Below are 17,898 nucleotides of genomic sequence, written 5' to 3'. Positions count from 1 at the left end.
AGCAGGCTTTATTTTGCAGACGTTACAGGTAAAATAAATACGTTAATTCAGTCTGATTGGATTATTTCCCATCACAGCAAATTAAAACCCCAATATCCCCTTTATCATAGTATCAAATCGAGAGAAGGCATATATGAGTGCTTTGTTTTATTGGCACAAGAGCAAGCTTAATAAGTAATATGCGCTATCTTTCCTAACACAGCAAAATGAAAATGAAACGTTTGATCTGATTGGATCTGACATATGGCATAATCATAAGCGTTCCACACTGACAATGTTATGCCACGATCCAGAAGTGAGAGAGAGTCTCAAACTCATGGAATGTGTCTGATGAATTTATTTTCACCAAAGTCAGTGGTCTCTTTCTATTGGGATGCTTCTAGGCTAAATATGGATGCAGTTATGAAAAAAAGGAAGTTTCAAAATTGGATGAATCAGAATGAACTTTATTGCCAAGGATGCTCTGTACTTTCACGTACACTGTATGGAGACCTTTCCGGTCTGTTTTGACATAGTTTGACAGTATGACACTCATGTGTAAGGCTGGACATGGGCATGATGTCTGTATTAATGAAGATAGGTATCGATAGGAAATTCTGATTTCCATTCCGGGATAACGCTGCTTGTAAATCCTGGTCTAGGATCAAATTTCCCACCACAAATTCAAAACGTAATTACTTGTGAGAACAGAAAATCAGACTCTAGATCAGTGGCTGCAGCGGATTCCTGTTACATAGCTTGAGTGGCAGCGTGCATACAAGTGGTAATGACTTCATTTCTGAAATTATTGAAACTTTTAAAGCAAATATTGAATAGTGTAATTCTCAGATATAAACATATTTATTGCATTATGGTAGTATTGAAAATGAGTTCAATTGCAGGTCTCTCCATAGTGCAAATGTATCTTATATGCAATATCCTAACTCATTTTATTTTGTACATACACTTACCTCTTCTCACATTCATTTTCACATATCAGTATATACCCTACACATGTTATTCTGCCTGTCTTATAGTGTATTTCTATATATTTCTATTATTCATGTTTTGTTTGTCACATTACTTGAGCTCTGGAAGCTGTCACCAAGACAAATTCCTTGTGCGTCCTTGGCAATAAAGTTCATTCTGATTGTGAGTTCATCCAAGTTTGAAACGTCCTTTTTTTCATAACTGCATCCATATTTAGCCTAGAAGCATCCCAATAGAAAGAGACCACTGACTTTGGTGAAAATAAATTCATCAGGCACATTCCATGAGTTTGAGACTCTCTCTCACTTCTGGATCGTGGCATAACATTGTCAGTGTGGAACGCTTATGATTATGCCATATGTCAGATCCAATCAGATCAAACGTTTCATTTTCATTTTGCTGTGTTAGGAAAGATAGCGCTTATTACTTATTAAGCTTGCTCTTGTGCCAATAAAACAAAGCACTCATATATGCCTTCTCTCGATTTGATACTATGATAAAGGGGATATTGGGGTTTTAATTTGCTGTGATGGGAAACAATCCAATCAGACTGAATTAACGTATTTATTTTACCTGTAACGTCTGCAAGCATGATGCACATATGGGGCCGCAACTGGCTAAACTGATGTCCTACGCAAGGGGTCGTGCCAAGGGTGTAGATTTGGCTTGAAAATTGGGGAATTACAGTGTGAAGAATTTACAAGTTTCGATTGATCATGATATAAATATTGGGGTGGGGGGGGGGTTGTACTTGCTTGATTTTATTATTGGGAGGGTTACCTCCCCCCTTCCACCCTGGAATCTAAGCCCCTGTGGAGTGCCATTTTTTATTTTCCTGGTCAATGGCTGTGCCGATCCCTTAAATCGATCCCATGTGCCATAGGTCACATCAAATGAACATCTCCTTTACAACCTCTCTGCGCCCCCTAGTGTGAGAAGCACTGTATTAAAGTATCCTTGAGCACCACCCACTCATTAACATAGAATTTATGAATATGAGAAGATTCAATAAAAAATACAAATTAAACCTGAACTTTGCATTTGAATTTAAATTGAAATTCTGTCACTATTATTGCGTGAATATTAAGAAAAAGCTTAGTAAAAAATGTATTTGCAATTTCTTATTCACATTTGCCTTTTCAATTTAAAATTGGCAGTATTGCCTCGAGATCGTCGTGAAAATTAAATGTCAAATCATCAATTGTATTTTACTATTTAATTTGACAGGGATGATGCATTGTTATAGTGACAATTCAAATGAAAATCAAATCATTTAATGTTATTTTGGCACATATTTTGCAAACACTTTTTAATAATGAAATGGTTAATCTGGCTTTCATTTTCATTTATATCCTTTTATTCATTTATTTAAAACTGGAACAATGTGCTTATGCTCATAAATATGAAAATAAAAAAATCTATCACATTTCGTATTGTCTTATCAATGCTTTACTCGTCAGCCACTATAACAATGTTTTTTAATGATCTGAATTATTTTTTTTATAATATATATTGTATTTAATAATTATTGAATCATTATTTATTGAATTATTGTTAAATTGAGGGGCTTTCTCAGAAAATATGAATAAATGCGATTAAATGTGCTTTTTTCGATAATTAATTTGCATATCTCATGTAAATATTTAAATTAACCCCTAATTTTGACATCTTTTTTATTTTAAATTTCCAAGCCTAACAACAGCAATTCCCTGATACTTTGGGGTTTTCCATGATTATGAGAACCCTGTATTTAAATATTCTGTATAGTAAAGAAGTGGCTAAAATAACAGATTCTTCGATTATATTAGGAACAAACTAGCTGTGTTACAACGCACCACTTGCTTCCAGTGTATAAGCAGGGATTGCTGGGTAGAGTTGAATGGAATGACATGTACCTTGCACAGTAACCTGTTTGAGCAAAGCTTCCAGATGTTCCTTCTCTGAGGCTGTGGCTTGATGGAGCCAAGCCAGCATGTCCCCAACATACCTGGCAGAATGATTATATATGAAAACAGACATATACGCATACATATTGATAAAAACACACAAACGTTAACTAAAACCCACTAAACCAACCCTACATAAAACTATATTGTAATGAGTGATGGATTGAAATTAGATTTACTCAAATCCCTTCTTCAATATAAGTCTATGGGGTTTTTGACACATTTTATCACTCGCCAGGTGAAAATGATTAGTCCGATCACTAAGAAAAATAATAGCACAATTCTGCCCAACAAGTCACATGATTTGAGGTATAAACAGTGCAGGATGGGTTTCAAGTTAAATATTTTGGGTTGGAGCCTTGAGCAATAACCACAAGTATGAACAACAGTGATAGTGATGCTTGCCTTAAAAAACACCACTATTATTATACAGATGGGGCCAAGCCTGCCACAGGTGGAAACTGAATGGCTAGATAATTCATTATTTAGAACATTGCATCTATATATCGAGAATTGGAGTTACATCTAGTTGTGTTATAGATTTTCAGATATCTGAGGCTATCACCCAGTCGGCTATCATTACATTGCCTTTGCAGTATCCTTTAACATGGGACACTGGGTGGAAGTGGCATTCTGAGAACCGCTGTTTCCCACTTTTATTGACGTTCCGCCAAGAACCTCATGTTCTCTCATCGGGTTCCTGACGGGAGGGGGGAGCAGGGCGTTCGAAAGCTTAACAGGGGTTCTGGCCTAGAGCATGTACTGCGATCCATAAATCTCAACAGCCCAACCTTTGTCTGAACTCACGCTAAGTAATTCTCTGAAAGAGGAAGCACTTTCCTGAGAGAATCAAGTAGGGTCTAATGTGCTTACAGGCTGAATTGGATTTGTAGCTTTGGTAGATGTAGCAGTGGCACACACAGGCAGGGTTATTATCATTTAGATTTTTGTTTTTTTTTCACTGAAGTTTTCACCTCGACCACACTAGTTATAAAGATATATGTTTTATCCTTTAATTTAAAAAAGTGCCCACCTAGGCAAGAAGTAGATCTTGCTTATATTGGCATTATATTCATGATATATAGCCAGAGGGGAACTGGCTCCCCCCGTTGAGCCTGGTTTCTCACAATGTTGTTGTTGTTGCTTTCATTAACTAACATCTTATGGAGTTTTGTGTTACTTGCATCAGCACACTTTGGCTTGCTCTCTAGGGGCCTAAAGACAAATCGTTTTAAGGCATTATTTGAAATCAAGTTATTCATTTAAACCACACAATGAGGTTTTACAGACATTACAGAATCATTTTCTGATACAGCATATTTTTTTTTTGAAAAGCGCTATACAAATAAAAATGACTCATTGTCACAATAATCCGTTTTAGTTTTAAACGTCACTGGTTTCCAATGTATGCAGTGGAGAGCATTTTGTTTTTGGTGGATGAAAATGCCATTCTAGTGTGGATGACATGCATAAACATGTTTTCGACACAAAATGTTTTAGTGTGGATGTGGCCATAGTGTTTTAGGGCTGGCAAAGTGTCAATTATTTCCCTTAACATTTGCAATTAATTTCAGTTAATATAACTGACATTAAAATACTTCTTTTGGTGGGGCATTTGCATGCATTTGCTACACATCCAAACAGAGAAATGTGTTTCTCTGAATTGTTGTTTTATACATCAGTGAATAAAAACATTGACTGAATGGACAAGTTCACATTGACCCATTCAGCAACATGAAAAACAAAACTGCTATTCAGACTTTGAACATATCATACACAGAAATTGAGCAACTGAACATGTCTGAGACATGATACTCAACCGCTGCAAAAAGATAAATGAAAATAAAATAAAAAACATGGATATTGACAAGGGATAGTTCACCCAAAAATGAAAATTCTCTCATCATTTACTCACCCTCGTGCCATCCCAGATGTGTATGACTTTCTTTCTTCTGCTGAACACAAACAGAGATTTTAGAAGAATATCTCGTACAATGTTCACACAATGCAAGTGAATGGTGACCAACATTTTTAAGCTCCAAAAAACATGTAAAAGCAGCATAAAAGTAATCCATAAGACTCCAGTGGTTAAATCCATATCTTCCGAAGTGATATGATAAGTATAGGTGAAAAACAGATCAATATTTTAGTCCTTTTTAACTAAGTTCTTCTCCCTGCCCAGTAGGTGGTGATATGCACAAAGAATCAGAATCGCCAAAAACAAAAGAAGAAAGTGAAAGTGGAGATTTATAATAAAAAGACTTAAATATTGATCTGTTTCTCACCCACACCTATCATATCACTTCTGTCAGACCAAATACTTATGGGGAAAATCATGTATTGATGTCAATCTTAACACAAAGTTCTGTTTGTGTGACAGAACTGTATACCTGAAGAACAATAGTGATAGCACCTCCCTGAAAGGCCCCCAATAAAGAAGACACACAAGATATCTCCATATGATCCTCCTGGGAGGAATTGATTGCTCTTGAGTTTCTGGTCCCTTTGGTTCACACCTTTACAGACACAGATGCAACTCTAACAATGTAGACTAAAGATGAATAAAATACACATAATCCTTCACTTCTGAATATATGGATTTAACCACTGGAGTCTTATGGTTTGCTTTTATGCCTTTGTGCTTTTTGAAACTTCATATTTTGGACACTGTTGACTTGCATTGTATGGACCTACAGAGTTGAAATATTCTTCTAAAAATACACATCTGGATGGCATGAGGGTGAGTAAATTATGAGAGAATTTTCATTTTTCATTCAGGCAGGTTATAAAAGTTTAAATTATTTTAAATACTTGATATCAAGAACTGAAATGAATTTGTGGTCATTTTAATTATTTATTTTTTAGTTTTGTAGACTTGAAAACTCCAATGTTTTAGTTAAGTCAAACTTTTTCCAATTATGTTAGGTTTTATTTTCATTTCGGTTAAGGACATTTCATAATTGATGGTTATAACATTGCATAGAGAAAATTAAAGTATGAGCAGCACAGAAACACGGACCCACTCTTTTCTGTGTGTGAGGATGTTATTCAGCGATGGAGAGGCTTTTAGTGGTTAACAACGCTGTGACCTTAAAAATGACCCACAATTATAGCGGCTGCGAAGTGATTATTTTTAACATGGCAAAGTGGAAATGTCATCCATTGTGTTTTCTGCATGCTGTTGAATGGAATGATTGGATGGGAGGGGTAGGATGTGCACTTGTGATGGAGTTTCACCTCATCGGATCGTGAGAGTGCATCTCAATGGGTCTCGGGGTGCCGCAAGGGCCACCACGTGTCAGGGCGTCGATAAACCCTCGAACCACGGCTGATCGTCTGGCTGTCCCAAATTCATCAAGTGTGTACCTGAGAGAAGTAAAACAGGAAGCAAGAGTTAGAGAAAGAAACAAAGGCAGTGAAAAAACGTACAGATATTGGTTCCGATTCCAAGTCCACTGAACGATTCCAGATCCTTAACAAGTCTATTACAGAGTCTATTAAGAAGCATTACATGAATAATTTTGGGATTGAAGAGAGACTGGCTGCAAGCAATTGTGTGAGAAGGCAAAATTTATAGTGGCATTACGTCAACTAATGCTCTGTTTCTATTGGACCAAAATGTAAAAACGAACTTATAAAAATCTATAACTTAAAGGTTATACACATGGTTCACCCAAAAATAAAAATGTTCTCATCATTTACTCACCCTCATGTCATTTCAGATGTGTATGACTTTCTTTTTCTGCAGAACAGAAAACCAAAGATTTTTTTAATAATATTTCAGCAAGTGAATGGTGACCAAAACTTTGAAGAACAAAAAGCATATAAAGGCAGCATAGAAGTAATCCATAAGACTCCAGTGGTTAAATCCATGTCTTCTGAAGTGATATGATAGGTGTGGGTGAGAAAATTATTAACATTTATGTCCTTTTTTAATAAAAATCTCCAATAACACTTTCACTTTCACATTCTTCTTCTTTTGTTTTTTGGCACGTAGAATGCCTACTGGTTGGTGCTGGTCAAAGGTTGAGATTTATAGTAAAAACTTAAATATTGAACTGTTTCTCACCCACATCTATAATATAAATATATATATATATATATATATATATATATATATATATATATATATATATATATATATATATATATATATATATATATATATATATATATATATATATATATATATATATAAACGATATAATATAAACTTCTGAAGACATGGATTTAACAGCTGGAGTCTTATGGATTACTTCTATGCTGTATTTATGGGCTTTTTGGAGCTTCAAAGTTCTGGCAACCATTCACTTGCATTGTATGGACCTTCAGAGCGGAAATACTCACCTAAAAATCAGTACAGTAAGTCATTCATATCTGGGATGGCATGAGGGTGAGTAAATAATGAGAATTAAAAATTTTGGGTGAAACATTCCTTTAATTTTTAAGATCATGCAGAAGAATGTGAAACAAGTGAGTAAAAGATCACAGTATATTATAGTTTTGTATTGTAATACACTATACATAATGAATCACACTATTATTGCATATCAGTATAACATCATATAGCCAGGTTTATGATTCGAAATAGAGACAAAAATGTACAAACAAGATTAAACGCCCAGTCATAGCATAAAAACAGGCACTGTGAGAGCTACAGTCTCTGAGGTCAGTGCGGGGCAAAATACTTCAGGTTAGAGAGACCCAGGGTCACACACACACACACAGACAAAAACAATGGAGGGCCCCGTTTGGAGTTAGGAAACGCGGCTGTGTTTTGATCTATGGGCTGAGAATGACCCTGTGCAGACTAAACAGAAGCGACCACAGCAGCCAGAGAGAAAAGAAGGAGAGGAGGGATGGAGAAATTTGGCATAGATTCCAGGAACTCAGGGGGCCCAGACTTGCTCTTTCTCTCCTCTGCCCTTGGACTCCCACAGATAAAATCACTGCGGGCAAGGGGGTGAGAGCACAGAATAAAAGAGAGGGGGGTGACACAGAGACAAAGAGAGACAGAGAGCAAGAAAGCATTAAAGAGTGTGAGAAAAGATGCTGAATGACAAGAAACCAGTAAATGCACAAGCACATTTGACATTATTGTAGCAACTTGGAAAACTGTATTGTCTATGAAAAGATAAACCAAAGTTTAAGGAAAGATATGTTCAAATATTGGCACCACCGTTACTGTGGTTGAGAGAATGCAGGGGAGGATGTGTGAAAATCTGATTATTTTGGCGAAATGAGCATTTGGCATTGCTTTACAGCGAGAGAGATGCACATGGATGTTTTCACGGATTGACTGGGCAGGAGATGGCGATGGACGAATATATAAAAGATCATGGTCACTATTTAAAGGGATATTTTTTTTAAATACATATACATACATACATACATATATATATATATACATATATATATATATACACACACATTTACAGTATCTCACAAAAGTGAGTACACCCCTCACATTTTTGTAAATAATTGATTATATCTTTTCATGTGACAACACTGAAGAAATGACACTTTACTACAATGTAAAGTAGTGATTGTACAGCTTGTATAACAGAGTAAATTTGCTTTCCCCTCAAAAAATGTCTAAACCGCTGGCAACAAAATTGAGTACACCCCTAAGTGAAAATGTCTAAATTGGGCCCAAAGTGCCAATATGTTTTGTGGCCACCATTATTTTCCAGCACTGCTTTAACCCTCTTGGGCATGGAGTTCACCAGAGCTTCCCAGGTTGCCACTGGAGTCCTCTTCCACACCTCCATGACGACATCACGGAGCTGGTGGATGTTAGAGACCTTATGCTCCTCCACCTTCCGTTTGAGGATGCCCCACAGATGCTCAATAGGGTTTAGGTCTGTAGAAATGCTTGGCCAGTCCATCACCTTCACCCTCAGCTTCTTTAGCAAGGCAGTGGTCGTCTTGGAGGTGTGTTTGGGGTCGTTATCATGCTGGAATACTGCCCTGCGGCCCAGTCTCCGAAGGGAGGGGATCATGCTCTGCTTCAGTATGTCACAGTACATGTTGCCATTCATGGTTCCCTCAATGAACTGTAGTCTCCAGTGCCGGCAGCACTCATGCAGACCCTGACCATGACACTCCCACCACCATGCTTGACTGTAGGCAAGACACATTTGTCTTTGTATTCCTCACCTGGTTGCCGCCACACACGCTTGACACCAACTGAACCAAAAAGTTTATCTTGGTCTCATCAGACCACAGGACATGGTTTCAGTAATCCATGTCCTTAGTCTGCTTGTCTTCAGCAAACTGTTTGCAGGCTTTCTTGTGCATCATCTTTAGAAGAGGCTTCCTTCTGCGACGACTGCCATGCAGACCAATTTGATGCAGTGTGCGGCGTACGGTCTGAGCACTGACAGGCTGACCCCCCACCCTTTCAACCTCTGCATCAATGCTGGCAGCACTCATACATCTATTTCCCAAAGACAACCTCTGGATATGACGCTGTGCACGTGCACTCAACTGCAGCTCAGTGTCAGGGTCTTGGCAATCTTCTTATAGACTAGACCATCTTTATGTAGAGCAACAATTCTTTTTTCAGATCCTCAGAGAGTTCTTTGCCATGAGGTGCCATGTTGAACTTCCAGTGACCAGTATGAGGGAGTGTGAGAGCGATGACACCAAATTTAACACACCTGCTCCCTATTCAAACCTGAGACCTTGTAACACTAATGAGTCACATGACACCGGGAGGGAAAATGGCTAATTGGGCCCAATTTGGACATTTTCACTTAGGGGTGTACTCACTTTTGTTGTCAGCGGTTTAGACATTAATGGCTGTGTGTTGAGTTATTTTGAGGGAACAGCAAATTTACACTGTTATACAAGCTGTACACTCACTACTTTACATTTTAGCAAAGTGTCATTTCTTCAGTGTTGTCACATGAAACAATATAATCAAATACAGTGGGTACGGAAAGTATTCAGACCCCCTTAAATTTTTCACTCTTTGTTATATTGCAGCCATTTGCTAAAATCATTTAAGTTCATTTTTTTTCCCTCATTATTGTACACACAGCACCCCATATTGACAGAAAAACACAGAATTGTTGACATTTTTGCACATTTCTTAAAAAAGAAAAACTGAAATATCGCATGGTCCTAAGTATTCACACCCTTTGTTCAGTATTTAGTAGAAGCACCCTTTTGATCTAATACAGCCATGAGTCTTTTTGGGAAAGATGCAACAAGTTTTTCACATCTGGATTTGGGTATCCTCTGCCATTCCTCCTTGCAGATCCTCTCCAGTTCTGTCAGGTTGGATGGTAAATGTTGGTGGACAGCCATTTTCAGGTCTCTCCAGAGATGCTCAATTGGGTTTAAGTCAGGGCTCTGGCTGGGCCATTCAAGAACAGTCACGGAGTTGTTGTGAAGCCACTCCTTCGTTATTTTAGCGGTGTGCTTAGGGTCATTGTCTTGTTGGTCCAGAGCACTCCGGAGAAGGTTTTCGTCCAGGATATCCCTGTACTTTGCCGCATTCATCTTTCCCTCGATTGCAACCAGTCGTCCTGTCCCTGCAGCTGAAAAACACCCCCACAGCATGATGCTGCCACCACCATGCTTCACTGTTGAGACTGTATTGGACAGGTGATGAGCAGTGCCTGGTTTTCTCCACACATACCGCTTAGAATTAAGGCCAAAAAGTTCTATCTTGGTCTCATCAGACCAGAGAATCTTATTTATCACCATCTTGGAGTCCTTCAGGTGTTTTTTAGCAAACTCCATGCGGGCTTTCATGTGTCTTGCACTGAGGAGAGGCTTCCGTCGGGCCCTTCTGCCATAAAGCCCCAACTGGTGGATGGCTGCAGTGATGGTTGACTTACTACAACTTTCTCCCATCTCCCGACTGCATCTCTGGAGCTCAGCCACAGTGATCTTTGGGTTCTTCTTTACCTCTCTCACCAAGGCTCTTCTCACCCGATAGCTCAGTTTGGCCGGACGGCCAGCTCTAGGAAGGGTTCTGGTCGTCCCAAACGTCTTCCATTTAAGGATTATGGAGGCCACTGTGCTCTTATGAACCTTAAGGGCAGCACAAATGTTTTTGTAACCTTGGCCTGATCTGTGCCTTGCCACAACTCTGTCTCTGAGCTCTTCAGGCAGTTCCTTTGACCTCATGATTCTCATTTGCTCTGACATGCACTGTGAGCTGTAAGGTCTTATATAGACAGGTGTGTGGCTTTCCTAATCAAGTCCAATCAGTATAATCAAACACAGCTGGACTCAATTGAAGGTGTAGAACCCTCTCAAGGATGATCAGAAGAAATGGACAGCACCTGAGTTAAATATATGAGTGTCACAGCAAAGGGTCTGAATACTTAGGACCATGTGATATTTCAGTTTTTCTTTTTTAATAAATGTGCAAAAATGTCAACAATTCTGTGTTTTTCTGTCAATATGGGGTGCTGTGTGTACAATAATGAGGAAAAAAAATTAACTTCAATGATTTTAGCAAATGGCTTCAATATAACATAGAGTGAAAAATTTAAGGGGGTCTGAATACTTTCCAGTATCCACTGTATTTACAAAAATGTGAGGGGTGTACTCACTTTTGTGAGATACTGTATATATATATATATATATATATATATATATATATATATATATAAATGCTGTCGATTTCATGTGTTTGTCACGAACCCCTTTCCTCTGCCCCATCTCAGCTTCCTCACACACGCACACATACACTTCCCGCTCCGCCCCCAGCGTACGCTCTTTTTTCCTCCCTCGAGCACTCACGCTCGTTATGCTATCATGAGCTCTCGCTCAGTAAACCCTCTCCCCTCTGACTCATGTTCGCGACTCGCTATCAGCCTAAACATTATGACCACTTGCACTCACGCGCTTCCTACCTTCACACATTGTTTACACCTGCACTCACGCGCTTCTTGTCCCCACACATTAGTTACACCTGCACTCGTCTCGTCACCTGTCATTGTTTACACCTGCACTCGCCCCTATATATATCACTGCCCTTTCGTCTCACTCTGGTTGGTTATTGTATTTAGATTCCCGTGTTTTGACCCCCGCTAGTCACGTCTAGTTTTGACTTCCCCACTCTTGATTATCCCCTTAGTTTGCCAACTCCCTATTCCTCTCGTTTCCCTGTCTTTGTTCCCGCTAGTCTCGTCTAGTTCATCGCCCTACTTGTTAACTGTTTTTCCCGCTATCGTTCACCTCCCTCATTAGATCTGCCCCCTTGTTCATCTCTTTGATTCCCCGGCTTTTGACCCTACGCTTCCCACGACTACTCTTCCTTGGATTTGCCCCCTTGTTTGTACGTTTGTCTGGACTGCTTTTTTATTTAATAAAGCGGTTTTCAACCAACATTGTGACTGTCTCAACTTGTGTTCGTTACAAAATAACCAACCTCACCGTTGACAGTCACAATGCCCCGCGCTAAGGAGTCGCGCAGCTCACTAGAGCGGAGGTGCACGTCACATTCGGCGCGCGGAGCTACAGTGTGGAGAGATGACCACGCGCTCACGGCCCAGGGGCAGCAGGTATGCGCTATTTCTGATTTTTTTTACCCGGTTTCACCTGTGTCTGCCCCTGAGCCCGTTTATGCATGTCTGAGCGCCGTGAACTCTCCACCCCCGGAGAGGTTTTATGGCTCTTCCGACGCAGACCAAGGGGTTTCTATGCAAGGCAGCGGTTATGTAACTCATAACCCCGCCCTCGACATTATGGACCCAGCGGCCCAACTCGTGGGTTTGCGTCAGGGGAGCCAAACCGTGGAGGCTTATATTATGGATTTTTGTGTCCTGGCGTACCAGGTGAATTTTAATGAGGTGGCTCTGAAGACCATTTTTCAATGTGGTCTGAATGAGCCAACCTCATCATTAATGCCTGGTGGTCGCTGCCCCCTTAACCTGGCTCAGTTTATTGACCTCGCCCTACTGTACTCTGGTTCCTCGTTCACTGTGGGGGAGGCAGACACTGAACCAGCGCTCCACACCAAGACCCCCGTCTTGAAGCCTGACACGGCCCCAGTCACGAGGCCTGACACGGCCCCAGTCCCTAAGCCTGGCACGGCCAGCGAGCCAGTGCCCATGCCCGCCACGGCCAACGAGCCAGCGCCCATGCCCGCCACGGCCAACGAGCCAGCGCCCATGCCCGCCACGGCCAACGAGCCAGCGCCCATGCCCGCCACGGCCAACGAGCCAGCGCCCATGTCTGCCACGGTCAGCGAGCCAGGGCCTGTAGCCTCGACCGTCCCCATGGCCACGTCCCCTGTTGGCCGAAGACGTAAGAGAAGGAAGAGGGCCCCTTCTCCCCAGTCTCGTCTTGTGCTCAAGACCGCAGAGGGTCCCGCAGAGTCTCCCACGGCTCTGCAGACCTCTGCTCCGCCCCCAGAGTCTCCCACGGCTCTGCCGGGTTCTGCTCGCCCCTCTGAGCCCTCCCGGGCTCCGCCTCACGAGTCTCCAAGGGCCCCTCACGAGCCTCCCAGAGCTCTACCCCTCAAGTCCCTCAGGGCTCCACCCTTCAAGCCTCTCACGGCTTCCCCCCTCGAGTCTCTCAAGGCTCCATCCCTCGAGTCTTTCATGGCTCCACCCCTCAAGCCTCTCACGGCTTCGCCTCTCGAGTCTCTCAAGGCTCCATCCCTCGAGTCTTTCATGGCTCCACCCCTCAAGCCCCTCACGGCTCGCCTCTCCGAGTCTCTCAAGGCTCCATCCCTCGAGTCTTTCATGGCTCCACCCCTCAAGCCTCTCACGGCTTCGCCTCTCCGAGTCTCTCAGGGCTCCATCCCTCGAGTCTCTCATGGCTCCACCCCTCAAGCCTCTCACGGCTTCGCCTCTCGAGTCTCTCAGGGCTCCATCCCTCGAGTCTTTCAGGGCTCCACCCCTCAAGCCTCTCACGGCTTCGCCTCTCGAGTCTCTCAGGGCTCCATCCCTCGAGTCTTTCATGGCTCCGCCCCTCAAGCCTCTCACGGCTTCGCCTCTCGAGTCTCTCAGGGCTCCTCCGCCTCTCAGGGCGTCCCCTCTCGAGTCTTTCATGGCTCCACCCCTCAAGCCTCTCACGGCGTCGCCTCTCGAGTCTTTCATGGCTCCGCCCCTCAGGCCTCTCACGGCTCCGCCCCTCGAGTCTTTCAGGGCTCCGCCCCTCGAGTCTTTCATGGCTCCGCCCCTCAAGCCTCTCACGGCTTCGCCTCTCGAGTCTCTTAGGGCTCCATCCCTCAAGCCTCTCACGGCTTCGCCTCTCGAGTCTCTCAGGGCTCCTCCGCCTCTCAGGGCTCCGCCCCTCCGAGTCTCTCAGGGCTCCTCCCCTCTCAAGCCTCTCAGGGCTCCCCCTCTCGAGTCTTTCAGGGCTCCTCCTCCTCTCAAGCCTCTCAGGGCTTCGTCTCTCGAGTCTCTCAGGGCTCCTCCCCCTCTCAAGCCTCTCAGGGCTCCCCCTCTCGAGTCTTTCAAGGCTCCCCCCCTCAAGCCTCTCGAGCCTCCCAGGGCTCTGCCTCCCGAGCCTCCTATGGCTCTGCCTCCCGAGCCTCCTACGGCTCCCCCTCCAGAGCCTCCTACGGCTCCACCTCCCGAGCCTCCCAGGGCTCGGCCACTAGAGGCTCCTATGGCTCTGCCTCCCGAGCCTCCTACGGCTCTGCTCCCTAAGACTCCAGAGTCTTCTAGAGATTCGCCTCCCGAGCCTCCTACGGCGCCACCTCCCACGGCGTCACCTCCCCCGGCTCTGCCTCCAGAGCCTACCAGGGCTTCACTCCTGGAGCCTTCTACGGCGCCACCTCCCATGGCGTCACCTCCCTCGACTCTGCCTCCAGAACCTACCAGGGCTTCACTCCTGGAGCCTTCTACGGTGCCACCTCCCACGGCGTCACCTCCCTCGGCTCTGCCTCCAGACCCTACCAGGGCTTCACTCCTGGAGCCTTCTACGGTGCCACCTCCCACGGCGTCACCTCCCTCGGCTCTGTCTCCAGAGCCTACCAAGGCTTCACTCCTGGAGCCTTCTACGGCGCCACCTCCCACGGCGTCACCTCCCTCGGCTCTGCCTCCAGAGCCTTCCAGGGCTTCACCTCTGGAGCCTCCTACGGCGCCACCTCCATGGGCTCCACTTCCAGAGCCTTCCAGGCCTTCACCCCTAAAGCCCCCCTTGGCTCCACCTCCAGAGCCTTCCAGGCCTTCGCCCCTGGAGCCTCCTTCGGCTCCACCTCCAGAGCCGTCCAGGCCTTCGCCCCTAAAGCCTCCTTCGGCTCCACTTCCAGAGCCTTCCAGGCCTTCGCCCCTAAAGCCTCCTTCGGCTCCACCTCCAGAGCCCACCAGGGCCTCGCCCCTGGAGTCCTCCACGACTCCGCCTTTCACGGCTCCGCCCCCTGAAACCTTTCCTCACTGGGTCTTGCCTGCTCCTCTTGTGACCGTTCCTCTCCCTACCCCCTGGCCTCTTCCCTGGCCTCCTGACCTTGTCCGGTGGCCTCCTGACCAGAGGGAGCCTCTTCCCTGGCCTCTTCCCTCTTCCTCTTCCTTGTGGCCTCTTCCCTGGCCTCCGGACCCTATTCCTGTCCGGTGGTCACCTTCCAGACCTCCGGACCCAGTCCCTGTCCTCCAGTCGCCTTCCAGACCTCCTGACCCAGTCTCTGCCCTATGGCTGTCCCCTAGACCTCCCGACCACCCGCCTGTCCACTATGTTCCCCCTGACCTTGCCTTAAACTGCCCATTGACCCCGATGGACTGTTTCATTCCCTTTGTGCTTTCTGTTCCCCGCGAGATCACACTCTCGTTCTGTTCCCCGCGAGATCACACTCTCGTTCTGTTCCCCGCGAGATCACACTCTCGTTCTGTTCCCCGCGAGCTCACACGCTCGGTCTGTTCCCCGCGAGCTCACACGCTCGTTCTGTTCCCCGCGAGCTCACACGCTCGTTCTGTCCCCTCGAGCTCACACGCTCGTTCGGTCCCCTCGAGCTCACACGCTCGTTCGGTCCCCTCGAGCTCACACGCTCGTTCTGTCCCCTCTCACTCCTCGCAGCCGAGCGCGGCCGTCAGGAGCCGTCCTATTCAGAGGGGGGAGTACTGTCACGAACCCCTTTCCTCTGCCCCATCTCAGCTTCCTCACACACGCACACATACACTTCCCGCTCCGCCCCCAGCGTACGCTCTTTTTTCCTCCCTCGAGCACTCACGCTCGTTATGCTATACTGAGCTCTCGCTCGTAAACCCTCTCCCCCTCTGACTCATGTTCGCACTTCGCTATCAGCCTAAACATTATGACCACTTGCACTCACGCGCTTCCTACCTTCACACATTGTTTACACCTGCACTCACGCGCTTCTTGTCCCCACACATTAGTTACACCTGCACTCGTCTCGTCACCTGTCATTGTTTACACCTGCACTCGCCCCTATATATATCACTGCCCTTTCGTCTCACTCTGGTTGGTTATTGTATTTAGATTCCCGTGTTTTGACCCCCGCTAGTCACGTCTAGTTTTGACTTCCCCACTCTTGATTATCCCCTTAGTTTGCCAACTCCCTATTCCTCTCGTTTCCCTGTCTTTGTTCCCGCTAGTCTCGTCTAGTTCATCGCCCTACTTGTTAACTGTTTTTCCCGCTATCGTTCACCTCCCTCATTAGATCTGCCCCCTTGTTCATCTCTTTGATTCCCCGGCTTTTGACCCTACGCTTCCCACGACTACTCTTCCTTGGATTTGCCCCCTTGTTTGTACGTTTGTCTGGACTGCTTTTTTATTTAATAAAGCGGTTTTCAACCAACATTGTGACTGTCTCAACTTGTGTTCGTTACAGTGTTAATTCAGTGTGATTATTAATTATACATTTATAAAACAAAAATAAACTAATTATAAAAAATTTGAAAGGAATAAAAAAATATTTTAAATATTTTATGTTATTGTAATTATATTTATTATATTACATATAATATTCAATACAAATAAAAATAAATCAATAATATTATTGAATTACCTTTATTTGGGGTGCTTTCTCAGCAAATATCGCTTTGTGCAATTTATCAAGATTAATTTGTTTAATTAATCTGAATACCATGTAATTATTTTGATTTAAAAACAAAAATATTGACAACCCTTAAAGTAATTCTGAAAAAAAATGTCAGTGATGCTTGCTTGTGCAAAAGTTACTGCCACGATGCTAGGGTGTTATGGGTTGTCAGGGCATTGCAATGTGGTTGCTAAGGTGTTCTGAGTGGTAGTTATCATGTTGTTATGCAGTTGTTTTGGGTACATTGAGGTGTTGCTTTCTGGTCAGGGAAAAAGAGCCCACATTTCTGGTCACTAGATATTAATTGGATTCCCTTTCAATGCAACAATGGGATTTTTTTATTTGTTTTTTGGTCTGTTTTTAAGTCTGATTTTAAGTAAAAGCATAACTCCCCTCAACAAGCCACACTATTTGAGGTATCATTCGTGAATGTATCAAACATCATTTGAGTTATGTGTCTACGTGTAATAGTTAGGGGCTGGGGTTTGTTCTAGCTGGTTGTAGCAATAGTAATAGTGACGTTTGCCTTAGCAATATTTAAATAACAGTGTGTTTAAAACTGTGAGGGCTTCACCAAAATAGGTTGTGTAACATATCTTGATGAATTGAAAACATACTGAAGTGAGTTTATTTACTTTGAATCTTGATGTTATTTCATTCAACATTCATCATGCAAACAAAGTTGTTATTGTATTTTATTAACATTGTTCATTAACTCAAACACACTTATCAATCCTGACAGTTGTTTTCCCTTTCGGAAGTCTGACCATTCATAATGTACATTCAGAGAAAGGTAAACACGGTGCTCGTGAAACTGCTTCAACGTGGACGGGTGAGACACTTTGTGGCGCAAAAGTGGAAATGCTACCTGATTCAATGCAGCTTATATGAGAGGACAGGACTAGTTCAGACAAAAAAAGATCCAAAATATTGTCTTCAATAGTTACTTCACATCCCATCCTGGTATTTCTGCACAGATACCAAATGAATGCAAATGGGATTCGTTTTTTT

The 17,898-nt window shown here is 43.7% G+C and overlaps 1 protein-coding gene across 1 annotated transcript in view; it reads right to left on the bottom strand.

Annotated features, from left to right (window-relative positions):
* LOC127631479 (conserved oligomeric Golgi complex subunit 6-like) overlaps nucleotides 1–17,898 on the bottom strand; it is a 109,606-nt gene that overhangs the window by 42,505 nt on the left and 49,203 nt on the right. The window contains exons 9-10 of the mRNA XM_052109610.1: nucleotides 6,153–6,281; nucleotides 2,865–2,956 (exon numbers count right to left, since the gene is read on the bottom strand). Of these exons, the coding sequence (XP_051965570.1) occupies nucleotides 2,865–2,956; nucleotides 6,153–6,281 (221 nt within the window). The remainder of the gene's footprint in view (nucleotides 1–2,864; nucleotides 2,957–6,152; nucleotides 6,282–17,898) is intronic.

This window comes from Xyrauchen texanus, chromosome 38 (assembly GCF_025860055.1).
Source record: "Xyrauchen texanus isolate HMW12.3.18 chromosome 38, RBS_HiC_50CHRs, whole genome shotgun sequence".
Taxonomy (NCBI): domain Eukaryota; kingdom Metazoa; phylum Chordata; class Actinopteri; order Cypriniformes; family Catostomidae; genus Xyrauchen; species Xyrauchen texanus.
This window is presented reverse-complemented; position numbering and strand designations above follow the sequence as displayed.